Source organism: Melanotaenia boesemani, chromosome 19 (assembly GCF_017639745.1).
Source record: "Melanotaenia boesemani isolate fMelBoe1 chromosome 19, fMelBoe1.pri, whole genome shotgun sequence".
NCBI lineage: Eukaryota > Metazoa > Chordata > Actinopteri > Atheriniformes > Melanotaeniidae > Melanotaenia > Melanotaenia boesemani.
In genome coordinates, this window is record NC_055700.1 from 22,856,326 (window position 1) to 22,874,816 (window position 18,491).

At 38.6% G+C, this 18,491-nt stretch overlaps 1 protein-coding gene across 2 annotated transcripts in view; it reads left to right on the forward strand.

Annotated features, from left to right (window-relative positions):
* The window catches only part of si:ch211-127i16.2 (probable flavin-containing monoamine oxidase A), a 64,794-nt gene that overhangs the window by 235 nt on the left and 46,068 nt on the right, over positions 1 to 18,491 (forward strand). For both annotated transcript variants that reach the window (XM_041970987.1, XM_041970988.1), the window contains exons 2-7: positions 39 to 126; positions 3,702 to 3,882; positions 4,372 to 4,486; positions 6,401 to 6,558; positions 7,441 to 7,530; positions 12,791 to 12,875. In XM_041970987.1, coding sequence (XP_041826921.1) covers positions 39 to 126; positions 3,702 to 3,882; positions 4,372 to 4,486; positions 6,401 to 6,558; positions 7,441 to 7,530; positions 12,791 to 12,875 — 717 coding nt within the window. The remainder of the gene's footprint in view (positions 1 to 38; positions 127 to 3,701; positions 3,883 to 4,371; positions 4,487 to 6,400; positions 6,559 to 7,440; positions 7,531 to 12,790; positions 12,876 to 18,491) is intronic.

Sequence of the window (18,491 nt, forward strand, 5' to 3'; positions counted from 1 at the left end):
GAGATTTGTAAACTGATCACGTCTGTTGTGCCTTGCAGATCGAGTGGGTGGTCGGACCGTGGCCTCTGACATACCAGCAGCCAATGGTGTTGATCGCTGGGACTTTGGAGGACAGTGGGTCGGAAGGTACACACACATTACAAACCTTTGATTATTAGTTGCACAGCTGTCTGACACACATTTTTTATTTTGCAAGATTAACTTGCATCTGTGGCAACTGAGTTTCACGCAGGTTAATTGTCTTATTTTTTGTTATTATTTTCCTTCATTATCATCAAACTGCTTGAAGTACAGTGTTTATATTTTGCTCGTGAGCATATTAAAATAATATAGGTGATATATTTCCATTAATAATATTATTAAAATATTACTTTTGATGTAGAAGATTTTATTGCTGAGGTGATTTAAAACAATACTGCTTAAGGGAAAATACTAATATTTAGGTTTTATCATAAATCGTATAAGTAATATTACAAATTGAAGTTATACAATATAATAAAATAAATTATATTGTTTTTTGCAAATAATCTAAAGCACTGTCATTAGATACATCAGCAAATATATGCTTAAGTACTTAATAGAGTAATTAGAGTACTCCCCCCCCCAAATTAACTATTTTATTAATATATTAGGCATCATATTGCATATTTAGATTTTGTTATATTTTCATTCACTAAAACAAACTGATCATGATAATGAATCTAACAGTAAAAATGTTTGTTTGAAGATTTACTTAAGTGCAGAAACATCAGGTGGTAATATTAGAGCTTGCATTGGACCACATGACTTAGGGACAATCTTCACAGCAGCTATTTTGACATCTGATTAAAATAATGAAGGTGTTGTATCTTAAAGTGACAAAAATCTCATTAGTTACCCCAGTATTTCATGTCAGAGCCTTTGCATTTAAGCACGTAGACATGGTCAGCCTACCTGAGTATTGTTGTTGACCATGTCCATCCCTTTTTGACCACTTTGTAGCATCTTCTGATGGCTACTTCCAGCAGGATAATGCATTATGTCATTTCTATCTGCTGTCTTGAACATAACAATGAATTCACCGGACTCCAACGGCCTCCACAGTCACCAGATCTCAGTCTAATAGATCAACTTTGGGATGTGGTGAAACTGGAGATTCTCATCATGGATGTGCAGCAACTGTGTGATGCTGTCATGGCAATATGGAGCAAAATTTCTGGGAAATGTTTCCAACACCTTGTTGAATCTTTGCCATGAAGAATTAAGGCTGTTTGGAAGGCAGACTGAGTACTTACATCCTTGCTTCTGTCTGCAGAATCTGAAGGTGTTAAAATTACCTGCTGGTTTTCCTTCCCAGCACCATGTAGATTCAGAGTGAGGTTGAAAATTTCAATTTCAATCACTCTAGCAGTGTAAGAACTCTCAGGCACCAAGTTACCCTTTAATTAGAGATCCTCTGACCAAGATAACTGGATATAAATAAGTGTACATGATGCATGGAGACAGAAAGTTTTTGATTGTAATGTGCATGATGCAGTATCTGCAGTATTTTAGAAACTAATACTTATTTGGCCCCTTCTATCCTTTAGCTCTCTTCTTCTGGATGTGCATTTATATATGTGATCATGTGTGGATTTGTATGTTTGTTTTGCGTGACAGTCATAGAGAGGAGTTGTTGAAGCGGCAACAGAAATGAGGATCCATATAGTGCAGAAAAGAAAATAAACTGTAGTGTATCAGTTATATGGAAAACAGCTTTTTTCCTTTGTGTTTGTCCAGCTGCCAGTCTTTCTCCAAACCGACTTGTCTTTAAAGTTTTGGCAGGATTATTGTGCAGCTTAAGTCCTCAGACCTGCACTACGAAGCTGGATTTTCTCTTATTGAGGTATCTTCAGGTTTAACCTTGTCTATTCCATCCTACAGCGCTGGTTTATTTCTTATTAGGGTAAGTTACCATGGTAACTTATGCTCAATGGCTAACCTGCTCCAGAGCAGATCAGCGAGTATAAAGGCACCACCCTCTGATCAATCAGTTCTCTGTATGAGCAGGAAAATGTCCTCCCCATACTTAGAACATCCTGTCCAAGTTGGTGAACGGATCATGAGAGGAAGAGTTTTTAGAGACAGATGCATCTTTTTGATGAAGAAATAAAGCCTCATCACTGATCGCTTTGAAGCATGTTTTTGTACTTGTATTGTTCCCGAGCCTGTTTAGCTCCATTAGGGTTGCATCTAAAAAAGCCTCTAAAACACAGAATGGAAAATATAAAGTAAATGAAAGAACTATGCTGTAATGAAGTGAAAGTGACGATTAGAGTGCCGTCTGTTTATATTGTCCCATGAGTTAATATTGTATAATATCACAAATTTATGCTTTAACAGAGTCAGAAATTTTCTGCCAGCATTCCCTCCTGGCTATTGTTGCAGCAACGTTGTTGCTTTTGGCCTGGATGATGTGTTTGAATTCCTCTTATTTTTGAAGAAGAATTGTCTGCTCCTCCATGGTGAAGCTTTGCAGGGTTTCTCCATGTTTGCGATTGGTCAGACGCTGCAGACTCCACCCCTTTTTGGTGAGCATACTGATCAAGATGGGTTGAATCACTGAGTTGATAACCAGCTACATAACACCGCTTGTCAGGATTGCATATGTCTGGGTACTAAAAGGCATGTTATTCTCATTTCGAAGTACAGACCTGAGTTTGTGTGTGAGGGGGTGGGACATGAGCTATTGTTGAGGATGGTGATGTTAAGACTACAGGCTGATTGAGTTCTGTAGGTGTAGGTTGGAAGCAGTTTCAAGGATTTCTCTGGTTGTTTAAGGATTCACTTCACTTCTCATCTATGCTCTGTAGTGCACCGAAGTGTTATTATCCCACAATACATCTTCAAACCTTGTTAATGCAACACTTTTTCAGGGTTTCTTGAAATTTCTTCAAGTAGTCTTCAGGAATAGTTGTCCAGGCTTGTTGAAGGACTTTTCAAAGCTCTTTGTTGGTTGAGCTTTTTGTTCCGTTCTCTGTCAAGATGATCCCACACTGCTTCAATAATGTTAATGTTCAGGCTCTGGGGAGGATCCATAAGATCTGTTGCTACTGATTTTTCATCCAGTTCTTGTCATGTGGCACACCTCAGCTTTTTTTCTCCATTTCCCTTCTTAAGAACGGCTTCTTGACAGCTGCCGCTCCATGGAGACCATTTCTGATGAGGCTTCCTTGAACAGTAGATGGATCAGCTGAAGGTCTAGATGTATCTCTCAGGTCCTGTGTCAGGTGTTTGCTGGATTTTTGTCTGATTTTCTTAAGGACATCACTTTCAGATACTGTTAATCCTCTGTAGATTAGGCCTGATACTCCTTTTTTTCCTCCACTTGTTTTGTTTTCTTTATTTTTTTTAAGAACACACTGCACAACATGCTGAGAAACGCCAAGTTTCTGGCTATTAGGTCTTTGGTAATCACCTGATTATTATTTCATGCTCGTCAAACTGTGCTATCTTTTGGTATTTTGAAAAATTTTCTGTTGGAGACCTGACACTGCATCATCTCTTTTTTTTTTTTAACCTCGTCCATTAGGAATCCTAGAGAAACGTTTACTTTTTTAAAAGATTCCAACAAAGTTTGCTTGGAAGCAAAATATATAAAAAAGGGGTGTATTATGACTTTTTTTTTATAATACTGTAAGCACCATAAAACACACAAACAAACCTTCAGCTTTCTCTTACAGCACCCAAACTCATGTTATGGACCTCATAAAAGAGCTGGGCTTAGAGATCTACCCGCAGTTCAACACTGGGAAAAAGGTGATTCACATGGGTGGGCCAACTTCCAAAGTTCGCACCTACAGCAGCAGCATTCCCACCATGTCCCCACTGGTGCTCATGGACTTCACCCACCTCCTGTCGAAGGTAAGACAACAGACACACATGGTATTCTGCCCTTTTGGACTATGATCAGCCAGAACTGTTGTTCTCAGTGCTGGAATTCTGATAAAAATACAGTAAATTACCTTGATTCTCAGAGGAAAAATACTGTACTGAGTTCTGGATGTGCCTGAACAAGGTGCAGCTCATTCAGTATTCCCAGACACATTTTCACAAACAGCTTTGTTCTCTGATATTTTTTACCAAGCTGGGACAGAGATTGTATTTCACAGTGTTGCCTGTGGATTAAGTCAGTACATTTATCCAAGAACAAAGTCCCACACAATCCTCAGTCCTGCACCAGCCCAGAGCAGCTGTGGGAGGTGGTGAATGTTGGGAAAATTGCAACAAAAATCATATTGAAGAGCCTCCAGCCTTTCTTCTGTTGTCTGTATCAATATGAGGCTTTTGGTTGGCATTGGTGAATCATGGTGTGTGGGTGTGATGTGGTGATCAATTGTACTCTGCACTTAGATTGACAGACTGTGTGGAACAGTTTGTGTCCAAGACCCTTCCAAGACTCCGAATGCTGTGGAGCTAGACAGCATGACTCTTCACTCATTCGTGGAGCAACACGCTTGGACGGCAGGTCAGTGTCAGTTTGCTGCACTGGACCACCTGACCTCTTATCCTCCTCACATCAGGACGACCAGTTCCCTCTTCTTGGTCATAAAAAGACTAGTGCTTCAACACAGTGTACTTATTTTCAAACTGGGGAACAAGAAACGAGAGGAGGAATTTAAGTCAAACATTCTTGCAAATTCAAAATGAACTAATATTTTCTATGAAATTGTAAAATGTCTGTTTCAACATTTGATATGTTTTTTTAAGGTCTTTTGGGATAAAATATGGGTTTAGGAAATATCAAATCATTGCATTTGGTTTCTGTTCATATTTCCAAACTTTATTTGGACCTGAAGTTGTAACATAATCATTTTCATTGACAAAAAAACAATCAAAATATTCAAACATCAATTCAGATTAATCAGACATTTAAATGAAAAAAAATCTGCTCTTTTAGCAAAAATAGACTGTACCACGGTTTCTTTATTGGGCTTTAAAATGTCCACATCATATAAAAGAAAACTGAAAGAATGCATTACTATTTGTAGACATCAAGGCAGCATGCAGTGCAGGGATCACCAAATCCAGACCTCCTGGGCCAGGGTCCTGCATTGTGCAGAACTTAATAGGCAGCAGGACACTGGCCCAAGAGGTCCGGATCTGGTAATCTGACATGGTGTAAATCTTACTCTTAATTATGGTCTCAAACCAAATATATTTGGAGCTTAGTTATAATAACCAAGTTAGTACATCTATAGTTTCCCACCATCATTCCTCATCAGAACTTTTGTTGTTGGAACAAAACAAGTGTAAACAGTTCTTACAAATGATTACTGTGTCTGTTTAATGTTGTTAATTTGGATTCATGCTGTTTACACACTGGTCATTGAACTGATGTATAGATGTAGACTGATGTGTCGTTACACCCCTTAGCTAGCATGCTAAGATGCAAACCATCTGATGTTCAGCATTTCTGACATTTTCCGTTTCAGTTAAGCATGCTAACAGGTGTTCATCTGTAAGTCCACCATACAAAAGTTTGAAACTCTGCCATTGTTATCAGAAAACTGTCTAATTTAGCAGGTGAGGAATGATGAAATCATGCTGGATCAGCTTATTTTGTCTGGTGTCGTTAATGTGCAGCTGCCTGAACAAAGTGCAGCTGAATGAGGAGCGAAATTTAAATGGAGTGGTGGTGAGGGGACAGTGTAAGAAACCAGGCTGGTCACAGGAAGCGAAAAGAGGGAGGAAAGACGGTCAACAATGTGTTATCGCCTTAATGCCTAAATTTATTTACAATTACATAAAAACAAAAATAAATATGGTAACAAACCCGGAAAAGTGTGAACAAAACAAAAACTGAATAAACTGATAACAAGAAATACAAATAAAATCATTAAAAATTATAATAAATTCATAAATAAGAGTAAGTATAATAAAACAATTGATAAATAACAGATAAATTAGATAAAAAAAGAGGTGGTTTGTTACAAATTTGCAACAACAAAGTGTTAAAATCAAAATGACTGTTCCTTGCTGGAAACGAGAACTTTCAGTGTCATTGTTGGGTATTTTCATTTCAAAGAAATCAATTGAAACCATTTAAAGAAGCATGTGCAAGAAACATCCATTTAATTGTTCTTATTTTCCCAGAGAGGGGGGGAAATCTGACTTTTACATCAAAATTTTTACATCAAATAAAAGGACTCAGTGCAGTTCCAGATTTATTGACTTTGCACTGAAAGGGAGTCTGCATTGGACAATATGATTGCAGATAATGATCAAGCTCTCAGGTGGAACAGTAGCTGTCTTGGAGGTAGAACAAACAGCTGTTTTTTGTGGGTTGGGTGGAACTCTGCAGTAGCCTGTCATTGCAGGGAAATGTGTATGATTACTGCATGTTAAAGCACTACTGTATGTGTCCGTTCTCCTGTGGCAGAAATAAAAGAGCATATTGAAGTGTGCACCAGAGCTGCCTTTGGCATGCAGCCTTCCCAGATGTCCTTCCTATTCTTCCTCATGTACGCTGCAGCAGCTGGAGGGCTACTGGCACTGCTGGAGAGTTCTCCAGGTGGTGCTCAGGAGTTCAAGATAAAGGTACGGCTCATATAATTCCCCTGACTGCATATTGTTGTCTCGAATGATGGAGCCTACACTGAATTTCTTTCTCACTTGAGTTGATCATTGCATCCAGCAGCAGCCTGCTCTTCTCCATACATTTCTCTGTAAACACACCAGATTTTTTTATCCCTGAAAATTGATTTGGACCATCTTACTGCTACAAGAACTGGCCTTGCATTGCATTTCCTGCTTTTTCTGTGTCCTGCCTTTGTAGGAAAACTATATTTCTAGATGGGTTTCCTTTTTTTTCAATTTGAACCTTTTTTGCTACCATAGTGGGTAAGTGTAAAAATGTGCTGAGAGTCATAAAAGCTTGTGAAAACTAATTGAATAACATGGCCATTCAGACAAAAAACAACTTAACAACAAGCCGTTTGGTTCATGAACCTTCATGAAATCAACAGTTTCATTTTTAAAAAGGTTTTTATTTATTTTTCCATCCACAGCAGCTTTCTTAAGATTTAATTTCAGATATATCCAGAAAGTATCACTGTAAACACTGATGCAGGGATGAGAATTATTGTAGAAGTTGCTTGGAAATGGTTTAAACTTTGTTGCTGTACAGTATAAAAGAAAAAACGGTTACATTCGAAATGGCATTTTTAAGTTATTAAGTGGTCTGTTTTCATCCATAACATGTTGCTCTAAAGGACGTCATTACTTTTCAACTTTCAACTCAATTCTGCCTTCCAAAGATGAAACAGCCTCTAAAACATAATCACTTTCAGCATTAGTGAAAAAGTAGTTCCACTGGAGAACTATAGTATACAGAACAACCTAGATAAGTTTATTGAATATAATATCTGCACAGAGTGTGTTTAAAGCCTAACTTGTGGTGTCATATCTGTCTCTCCACAGGGAGGCACCCAGCAGCTTTCAGAGCTTCTGGCTGATGGCGTCGGGTTGAAGAATGTCCGGCTGGGTTCTGCTGTGACGGCCATATGGCAGGTAGAGTACAGTAACGTCTCACTCAGGGACTGATGAGGCGCGACGCCGAGATAACAGCTTCCTTGCTGGGGAAGCAGGACGACTCCTGTGAAGTCACTGTCTGTTCCGCCTGAATGTCTGTCTTATCCACAGTTGAGAGACCAAATGAAGTCCCATGTCCTCTTAAGTGCAGAGGTCCTCTGTGAAATAATAATTATTTTTTTTATGTCCATATGGCTATGCATATGCTTATTATTGTAAAAGGAAATTTAGAGCAGGGAATTGAATGACACGAGTCGCTGGTGGTGGCCATTATTAAGGACAAAATCCATAAAAATTAGATTGTTGTGGCCTCTATAATCAGTGTACAAACAATTTATGCTGTTATTTATTTATTTAGTTTAGAGTACATGCACATTCTGTTACACACACACATAAATATCAATCAGTGGGATTTTTACACACAACCATTTGTAGAGTTTACAGAGAATGGTCTGAAAACAGAAAATATCCAGTGAGCAGCAGTGGACCAAAATGTCTTGTTGATGTCAGAGGTCAGAGCAGAATGGGCGGACTGGGTGGAGATGATAGAAAGGCAATAGTAAATAAATAGCTACTAGTTCAAACTGAGATATGCAGAACACCATCTTTGAATGTACACGTCCAACCTTGAATCAGATGGGCTACAGCAGCAGAAGACCACACCGGGTGCCTCCTGTCAGCGAAGAAAAGGAAACTTGAGGCTAAAATTCACACAGACTCTCCAACACTGGTCAATAGAAGATGGAAAAACAGTGTCTGGTCTAAAGAGTCTCCATTTTAGCTGCAACATTCAGATGGTAGTGCCAGAATTAGGTGAATACATTATTAAAACATGGATCCATCCTGCTTTGGATCGGTGGTTCAGGATGCTGGTGTAATGGTATGGAGGATATTTTCTTGGCACACTTTATGCCTCCTTAAGGCGGATTTATACTCGTGCACTGTAGGCGCTGCGTAGCTCCACAAAGGCTCGACGCGCACCTCTTCCAGACCTGACTTCCACCCCTGCGACACAGACGGTTACGAAGAAGTACTCCCTTTTGATTGGTCAGTTTGGGATTACGAGTTTCCAGATTTCTGGATCTTCTCGCTGAATTTGTGTAGTAACCGCTATTTTTATAAACAACACCCACTCAAGTTGATGAGAGGCTGATCAAATTATTTCTTTGTTTTCTTCCACAAGCTAATAAAGACACTGAACCCTACTGGACGCCATTGTTGTTTTAAACAGAAAATACGTACCGTAACTGAAGTGAACCATTAAAAGAACTCTAGCCTGGTGAGTTTACCCGCAGATACCACCCCTGCTGCCTCCTTCAGATTAGAAGGAGAAACTGCAACATGACTCGTAGCCCCGTGCAAACTCACGCGAGTATAAATCCACCTTTAGTACCAACTGAGCATCATTAGAACACATTGGAACATGTCAGAGCTTTTGCATTTAAGCATATAAACATCAGCCTACCTGAGTATTGTTTCTGACCATGTCCATCGCTTTATGACCACAGTGTACCATCTTCTGATGGCTGCTTCCAGCAGGATAATGCACCATGTCACAAAGCTCAGATCATCTCCACCTGCTTTCCTGAACATGACCGAAGAAATAAGTACACTAAAAATAGAATTTAAAAAGAAATAAAAAAATTTAAAGTCAATTCTTTGACAGACAGGAAGCCAGTGTAAAGATCTGAGGACTGGAGTTATACCAGTGGTTCTCAAACTGGGGATCGGGCCCCCCTGGGGGGGTTGGCGCGGCAACATGACATGGGGGGGCTCATGGGATTGGGAAAATATAGCAGACAAACTGATGTTTTGGCAACTTTATTTTACTTGACAATATGTATTACTTCACAGGAGTCATATATATGGGAATGTTTATTCCTCCAAAGAGGGGCACGGTAGAAAAAGTTCAAAAACCACTGAGTTATATGATCTACTTTCTTGGTCTTAGTGGGGCCTCAAGCAGCAGCATTCTGGACTAACTGCAGCTGTCTGATGGACCTTTTATCAAATCAATTTTATTTATAAAGCACTTCTCCTACCAAAGACAACACAAAGTGCTTTACATGATAAAAACAATTTATGCATGTTAAAATAAAACAAACCTTCACACATCAAAGTAGCATAGCAGTAAAAAAACAAACAAAACAAAAAAGTTTTTCCAGATCCTGCTGAGACACCAGTCCTTTAATTCTCAAAATGTTCTTGATGTGATAAAAGGGACATGGGACCCCCTTTGGTGGATAAAGAGACATTCAGGCGGAACAGACAGCTCTTCTGGCACCAACAACCATGCCACGTACAAAGTCACGTAAATCTCCATTCTGATACTCGGGTTGAACTTTAGCAAGTCACCTTGACCATGTCTACATGTCTAAATTCACTGAGTTGCTGCCATGTGATTGGCTGATTAGATATTTGTGTTAACAAGCAGTTGAAAAGTGGATCTAATAAAGAACTTTAATAAAGTACGTCATATATGGCATTATGATAGAACATTATAATTAATGCAGATATCTCATTTGATCATCACATTTTTCTGTAAAATATATATATATATATATATATATATATATATAGTTTTCATTCAATATACTGTGTGCTACAAGTGGCTTCTAAGAGATTTAGTAATCCTAAAAGTTTTTCCTATATTCTTTGAATTTTAATGTAATTTCACTTTATTGTTACCTAAAAAAAAACTGCCCTAAGACTTCTGAAAACTATGACTTTAGTTTTATTTGAGACTTTTTAACATCTAACAATTTTATTGCCATATTCAGTTGTCACATTGGTTAGGTTAACTTCACCTGACATACAATGGGAAAAAAGAGCCGAAGATGTGGACTGGTTGTTTTCTAGAGGCCACTCATCATGTGCTGTAGCACAGGAGGCTAGAACATATCGTGCAGCATAATGTAGTTGAGAGGCAGGGCACATCCTTGACATTTTTGCCAGGCTATCAAGCGCTAACACATAATGACAAACACGTTCACACTGACATTCACAGCGATGAACAATTTAGAGTTTCCACTTCACCTCAGCTGCAGCAGAGCTGAGACGGAGGCCCACACAGATGTCCCAATAGGTAAACCAGTATTTTAAGATCCTGAAAATACTATATTTTTAAAACCTGACTCAAAGTCAATAAATGGGGGATCATCAAAATTGCTATGAAACAAAATTTTAAATATATATCCTTAGTCAAAAATGAAACAGCTTCATGGTAGGCTGTGTACAGAGCTGTGTACCTGAGGCATCCAATCAGTTTTCATCCACGTACTGTGTGGTTTAGTGAGGTCAGTGAGCTGGTGGAGGTACTGTAGTGGAGCAGTTCATGTCTGTCCCAGTAACCTTGATTGTTCCTGCACCATTTCATTAATGAAACATGTCTGAGAATAACCACAGTGCAGACGATTTGTTCATATGTATATATGGGTGTGTATATATATATATATATATGTGTGTGTATGTGTGTGTATGTATGTATGTATCACAACACAAGATTCCCTTGATGCAACTACCAAATACTCATGACCCCCTGTCCCGACAGCTAACTTCTCACCTCAACTAATATAATAATGGCTGAGTCCCATCTTGTCCTTGAATAAGACCAAAGTTAAGGAAATCATCAACATATATTTATATATATATGTGTATATATATATATATATATACATACATACACACATACATACATACATATATATTGGGGGGGGGGGTATTGGTACGGCTTTGCATCACAAAAAACAAAACCTGGTTTTATCCTGGAGGGGGCGTTATGAGTAATTTTCGACCCACAAAATCATATTATTTAAAGAAATGAAAAAATTACAAATTTTATCAAAGGTGTAAGTGGGTTTCTTTACAATTAAGTAATACTGTATTGTTTGCAGCTCAAAAAAACACATTTTAGGGTGCGCTTCCCCCTATAAGTATCAATACCCATGCTTATTAATATCTAACTAGATACTAACTTTTAGCATCGATTAGTATCTGAGAATTGATTTTTTTGACAACTCTGACCTCTTACCAGCCAGTAAAGGTCTGCCCGATGTTGACTCTTGCCTTATCCCTTGTTCTGTCCCTTTCTTTTTCTTTTTTTCCCTTCTTCCAAAAATATTCTCTTACATTTCTTTGATTAATCAGCCAGTGGCCACAAATGGCCAGTGTGTTGATATCCAGTAATGCACATTATTTTTGGGCCTTAATAATTTAGAAGCATGCAGATAATTTGGGGTGGTTTCTGTAGACGGCTTAGAAAATGTGTTTCAGTACATTGTGCACATCAAACATCAGCTTGTAATCTTTTATACAATCCAGAGAATTACAGTATGCAATGCTAAATTTAGACTTCAAAATTACGGCACTGGAATACAAAGACTTATATGCAACAATTTCTTTCTATTCAGTCGGGTAATGATTTCCACAGACAATAAAAAAAAGAAAAAAAAAGGCATTTATCTCTTATCTTCATGCACCTTCTTCTGAACACGAGATAAACCAGTACCACACTCCACTTCAGATTTTCTTGTAACTCTTGATTCTGATATCTCATACATATTCTCCCACAACAAGAATTGGCTCTGTGACTGTATTGTCTGGCAAAGCGCCTCACTCAACATAAAATACTGTAATTTTGGACCAATTTCCAAAATGTAACTGACGTGAAGGTATGTCAGTAGAACTTCAGACCAACAAAGAGCATGTTCTGTCCCTTTAAATTCTGTATGAGATTAGGGAGAGATAGCAGATTAGAGCACTGAAAGTGTGAGGGCAAGGTTTTCTCTAGTCAGTTATATAACATGTTATGTTAAGGAAATCTTAATGGCTTATAAAGTTGATTTTACAGTGCATTTCTTAGCAAGACTGTGAGAGGCTGTGTTTTAATAAATGGCAAAAAATAGAGCACAAAGAAAGAATTTGATTTATAAAAGATGCCTCATTGGTAAACATCTTTTCAGAAGGAATTTTTTCTTTACTGTTCAGGGCATGCTCAATGAACCAAGAAACGGCTCTTGAGTTCATCGTTTAGCTTTGCTTGTCATGAACACATTTTTCAAGGACTAATTCTTAGCTTATGTATCAGCCCTTGTATAACCAGCATGCATAGTTTTAACTTTGAAAATACTATGCAGGACATGAGGAAGTAAAACTCACCAAACCTAATGGAGTATACTGGGAAATCTGAGCAGCTTGCTTATCAAATATAACTTTATTTGTGTTTAAATGTTTTGCACAGGATGCGGAGTGGGCCAGGGTGATGACGAGCAACGACACCTACTTGTGCAGAGCTGTGATTGTCACTTGCCCCCCTCATTTGGCAGGTCAGTGTGCGTCTCCCACCTCAGTTGGGTCGCTAAATGAAATTCTCACTGATGCAGAAGGCGAATACTCTGCTCTCTCATCAGGTCGGTCAAATGTGGCAAACTGTGCTGCCATGCAGATAAATTGATGTATTACCTAAATTTTTTTTCCTGTTTTTTTTTTTTTCGCTCATGGGTTTTGGAGTCACTTTATGTCCAGGCCTCAGGAATAGCTTGGATTTGATTTGAAATTAGTGCAGGAGTTAAGGCCAAAACTTTCAACCGGGGGCTGATGTGACATTCGTTATGGTCGGCTGTGGAAAAGTGGTAAAAGCGTCACTACCAACTTTTCTGTAATCAAGCTCTGAAGAAGAGAAAAATGCGGGCCCTGCAGGGGGGTGTCGTTTTTGACCTGAAAGTTTAAACAGCTAGTTAACAAAACATTTAAAGGCATGACATACACCATTAACAGAACATATTTACTGCAAATAATACTTCCTCGCTGCTGATTAAAACCTGGCCTGCCAGCTGATGTGATTGAGCATGGCCCCTCAGCAGAATCTACTTTCATATAGTTTTGTTTTTCTCCTGCATTAGCTGAAATCCTGAACTCCAACTTCTAATAAACCCCAGACAAAATTAGTGTTGACTTTGGTTTTAGTGCGGATTTGATTTTCTCTTTTCAGCTGATGCTCATGTGGGCAAAACCTCTCACTTTCTTTCATTTTTACCTCCTCGTCTCCTCTTTCTAACGCGTCTACCTCCCAGTGACCCAGAAATTGAAGGATGTCTTAATTCCAAAAAGGGACTTGGAGGGGGGATGAAGTTTGCCAGAGGATTCACATATGTTAGCGAGCACCTTTTATTACTCCTCTAACTGAAATAAAAAAAATACAAGCAGGCTTGAACTGATGGTTTGTAGCAAAATGAAGAAGAGGTGATGCATCTGTGTTAGGCATGACTGATGTCTGCCCCTCATTACTCTAATTACTCACCCACAGCTCCTCTTTTTGTTTTCTGTGTAACCCCAGTTTCATAAAATTAGGAAATCTGTAAGAAATGTTAATAAACACCTAATGGAATGATATGTAAATCTCAGGAACTAATATTTCATTCATAATAGAACACAGAAAATATATTAAATACTAAGAGTGAGACATTTTTCTGTGTTTTTTAATTTAGCAACATACAAAACAAAAGCATGTCCATCCCTTTATGACCACAGTGTAGCATCTTCTGATGGCTACTTCCAGCAGGATAATACACCACGTCACAAAGCTCAGATCAGTTCACTGGACTCCAACGGCCTCCACAGTCACCAGATCTCAATCCAAAAGAGAAGCTTTGGGATGTGGTGGAAGGGGAGATTCTCATCTTGAATGTGCAGCTCATAAATCTGTGTGATGCGATCATGTCAATATGGAGAAAAATCTCTGAGGAATGTCTGTGTTGATTCTATGTCACTAGAAACTAAGGCAGTTCTGAAAGCAACAAGGGGTCCAAGGTGGACCTAAAACATGGCTGATGACGGTAGGATTAATGCATCGTACCCCCTTTAGATGCTGCCAAAACACTTCTGCAAAGGACTCCCTTTAAGGTGTTTTGTTTATTTATTGAATTATTAATTTCTTCAAGTAAGACCACTATCAAAATATTTACTAAGATTGATGTCTGGGCCTCTGGCATGAGGACATAAAAGAAAAGCGATGAGGAGGCACAAAGTACAGAGAAGAAATGAGCCTGAAATCACTGCTGGATGCTGTTAGTGTTTTCAGTAAATTGCAGAAAAACAGACTGTAAAGACTGAATATTTCAGTTTATTTACTTGGTGATTTAATCATCTTTTATCCTCAGAATGTGACCATAGTTCGCAAAGATCCATTTGGTTCCATTAAAATCAGTTTAAAACTCATTCCACAGTGTAATTTTTCTTTTTTTTTGTTTCACAAATAAACTGTACAACAGACATTTTTTAAGAGGAAAAAAATAAGTAAGAAAAAAATTAATTAGAAGTGGGAAGAAGAAAACAGACAAACCTCACATCTCACTGGAAGAGTATTCATTAAAAAAAGAACCTGTTTCCAATTATTATGCTATATTTAAAAGTTATTATCCCTTCTCCATAGAAATGGCAGGTGGTTTAATTTATAGATTTGGTTCAGATTTAACTTTTGGTAAAAGCTGTGAATGCTTGATGCAGAATTGAAGCATAAACCGCAGCCAGTTCAGCTTAATGTGGTTATGCATTTCAATTTGCCTGTGATGAGCGGTTTAAATAACAGCTCACTTTTTCCCCTCGACTCCTCTTTTTCTCCGTCTCTTCCTCACTTCTTTTGCTTGCATCTGAGTGAGAAGGAAGTGAGAAGAAGACTGAAGTGGAGAAACAAGAGGTTGTACAAATTGGGAAATGAGATAAGGGAATATCGAGACTGGAGCCCGTGCAGGTTGAAGTCAGAGTTGGTTCGCCAGATTTGAAAGAGGCTGGAGCTGAAGTCGAAGCTTAGGCCTACACTGTTTCTGTCCCTTTTTTGTACTAAGCTGGCAACAGATCTGTCACTCAAAGCCTCAAACTCAGAGCTGTGGACCACGGCCAGGATCCTTAATGAGACAGGTCTGAGAGCAGTGTTGAATTATGCAGCATAGATTACTTTAGCTTGTCTCCCACAGTGGAACACTTTGGCCTCAAATCAGTGTGGGGAGGTTGACGGGGACTCAAAAAAGCCAAAGTCAGGCCAATAATTGCGTAGTCACCTCTCCCAATGAAAGTAGGGGGTGGGGGGGACTGCTGCTAAAAGAAATCTGTGTGACATGTTTCATTTAAATATTTTTACATATTAGGTACAGAAACGGGGGATTGATGGTGATTGTGTGGTTTTAACTCTCCGTTAGACACTGAACATTTAAATGTATGTTTACTGTATCCATAGTTAACACATCCAAATTAATTCTGCATTCATTAATTCACAATAAACAAAATGGTATTAGATCTGTTATTTCCTCCATTCAATTTGTGCAATTATGACATAACAGGTTTAACACCGTTTTGGTGATTAAAGGTTTCCCACAGGGGTGAGTTTACACTTCACTCTGACACGAGTGTTGTGCAAAGTTCAGTATAAATCCTATTATTACACAAGTACACAATGACACAACTAGTGTTTTCACACAACCATGGTTCTGGTTCTGGCTCCATTTCTCAAGGCTAGAAATTGAGGCCTTCTGCAGACTGCAAATGGAAATTAGCTGAAGGCTAACTGGTGCGATGCATCAAATGGAAACATTTTATGTTTGAAATTGTACGTGGTACATGGATTTTTGGGGTCTCACTGCCACTGGTTGGTGACCAGGCCTAAAAATCTCTATGTACAGTAGGGCTGCAATGATTAGTCAACAATAAAAATAGTCGACAATGAATTTGTAGGCAAAACAAAAAACAAAACTACAGAGTGAGACATCATCTTTTTCCTTATCTCTGCTGAGAGTTTCACACGCGCAATAAAGTCCGCCAGGGGAAAAATATGGCGGCAGAGGATGTCAAAAGTCTGGGATAACTTACAAAATAAATTAAATACATGTGAGATTTGTAAAGCGGACCTTGTGAAGCACGGAAGTACGTCTGCAATGCTCGAACATTTAAAGAGGAGGCACGGCGGACTTACATAACAACCGCATTCAAGATTTCAAAGCTGAAAGTGAAATAAGATCCATTTATAATAATCATGAGATACATAATCCGATTGGTCGACCAGTCGTTTTAATAGTCGGTGACTAATCGACCATCAGAATAGTCATTAGTTACAGCCCTAATCTACTGGACTAATGGGAAACTGGACAAATAAACAAAAGGAGAGGATATGCTTTCATTGGTCCAGGGCCATCAAAAGACATATATGTATTAACAAACACCGGAGCAAATTCTGGTTATGAGCTTGCTTTCCCAATATATTCTATTTGTCCTGTTCTTAACTCCTGGATTTATTGCCCTATTTATTCACCCAGCTGTCATGTATAGTAACTTATGCCAAAAGTTTTTATATCCTTCTTTCTTGCCACTTCTTACTCACCTCAATGATTTATGAACTGTTTGGTCTCATTGCATTTGGAGATTGTTGTGCATGAGAAAGATGTTTGTTTACTATGTTTAGTAATTCAGTGACTTCAGGAAATATAATCCCACAGCATGCATTTGGAGTGTAATGCAATTTGGCATGTTAATTTCAAAGTGTCTTCTGTCTTTGTCAGGTAGGAATTTCTGCGTACCGCACGCTGTCAGGCCTTGGCACAGATTCATGTGTGCATGTATTTACTGTTGAGCAGGTGAAGTTGAAGTTCTTGACGAGGGTTGCAAACGTCTGTGTTCCCGACTGAAGCGGTTTTTATTTGAACTCAACTCGACAATCGGCCAAGCGACATCGATCAAACGTCTGTTTTCTCGTGGAGGAGGCACTGCTGTAATTACAGCAGGCTCAGGCAGCAGTAAAGGAGTGATTACATCTGCCTCTCACATTTAAGTCCACAGTCTTGTTTACATTTGTGGGAATCAGGTGAGCTCTGCATTTGCATTGATTTGCCATCTGACACTGTGTAAGCCAGAACTCTGGGCCAGATGTTGCTGGGCTCTGAATGAAACTAATGGAGTCTAATTTAGGGATTGACATGAACTCGGAGCTCAAGGGATTGTAAAGATAATGAACACAGTGTGATTTTTATCTCGAGTTTTAACACAGTGTAAGTAATTCACTGTGCTTTTTGCTTCTCTCATGATGACCAATATATCAAGTGCTGAGGAGCAGAAATGTATAAATATGGTAAATGTGATTTAGCAAAGCTTCATTGACCAATAAAAAATGGTATTAAGGAATGAACAGATCTTATTTTTAGAGCCTGGCCAGTATTTGTTTTTTGAGACCAGCAGTGAAATTTTTATATTATATGAAATATCACAACTAAAATTTTTAGCTCATTTTGAATTTGAAGGCAGTAACAAAGATCTCAAAAAGTTGGCTGGAAAAGTATTTGGCACATGTCAAAAGCAACTGTAGGAGCTTTTGTCTAGTAATTAGGTTAAATGGCAACAGGTTAGCAACATGACTGTGTATAAAAGGAGCATTTCAGAGAGACATAGAATTTCAGATGTAAAGGTGGGCAGAGGTTCATGATAAACTGCATCTGTGGAAAAAAAAAATGTTCCTCTGTATAAAATTGCAAAGGCTTATAAGAACCCAACTTTTAAGATGCATAACATCATCAAAAGATTTAAAGATTTAGGAGGAATTTCTGTGCATTAGACAAGGTTGAAGATCAAAATTGGTTTCTCAGGATCTTTGGGCCATCAGGCAGCACTACATTAAAAACGGGTGTGATTCTCTGCTGGAAATCTCTGCATGGGCTCAGGAAGACTTCAAGAAATCACTCTGATCACAGTTCAGTCAATCCACAAATGTAGGTTAAAGCTCTCATGCAGCCAAGTGTGAACATGACTCATGTTGTCTCCTTATCGACCAAAAGCTTGTTGAAAATGGTCTGAGGAAAAGTGAAAAACTGCTCAGATGGATAAAAATCTGAAATTGTTTTTTGAAAGCATGGACGCCGTGTCCTGCAGACTAAAGAGTAGAGGGAGCATCCAGCTTGTTATCA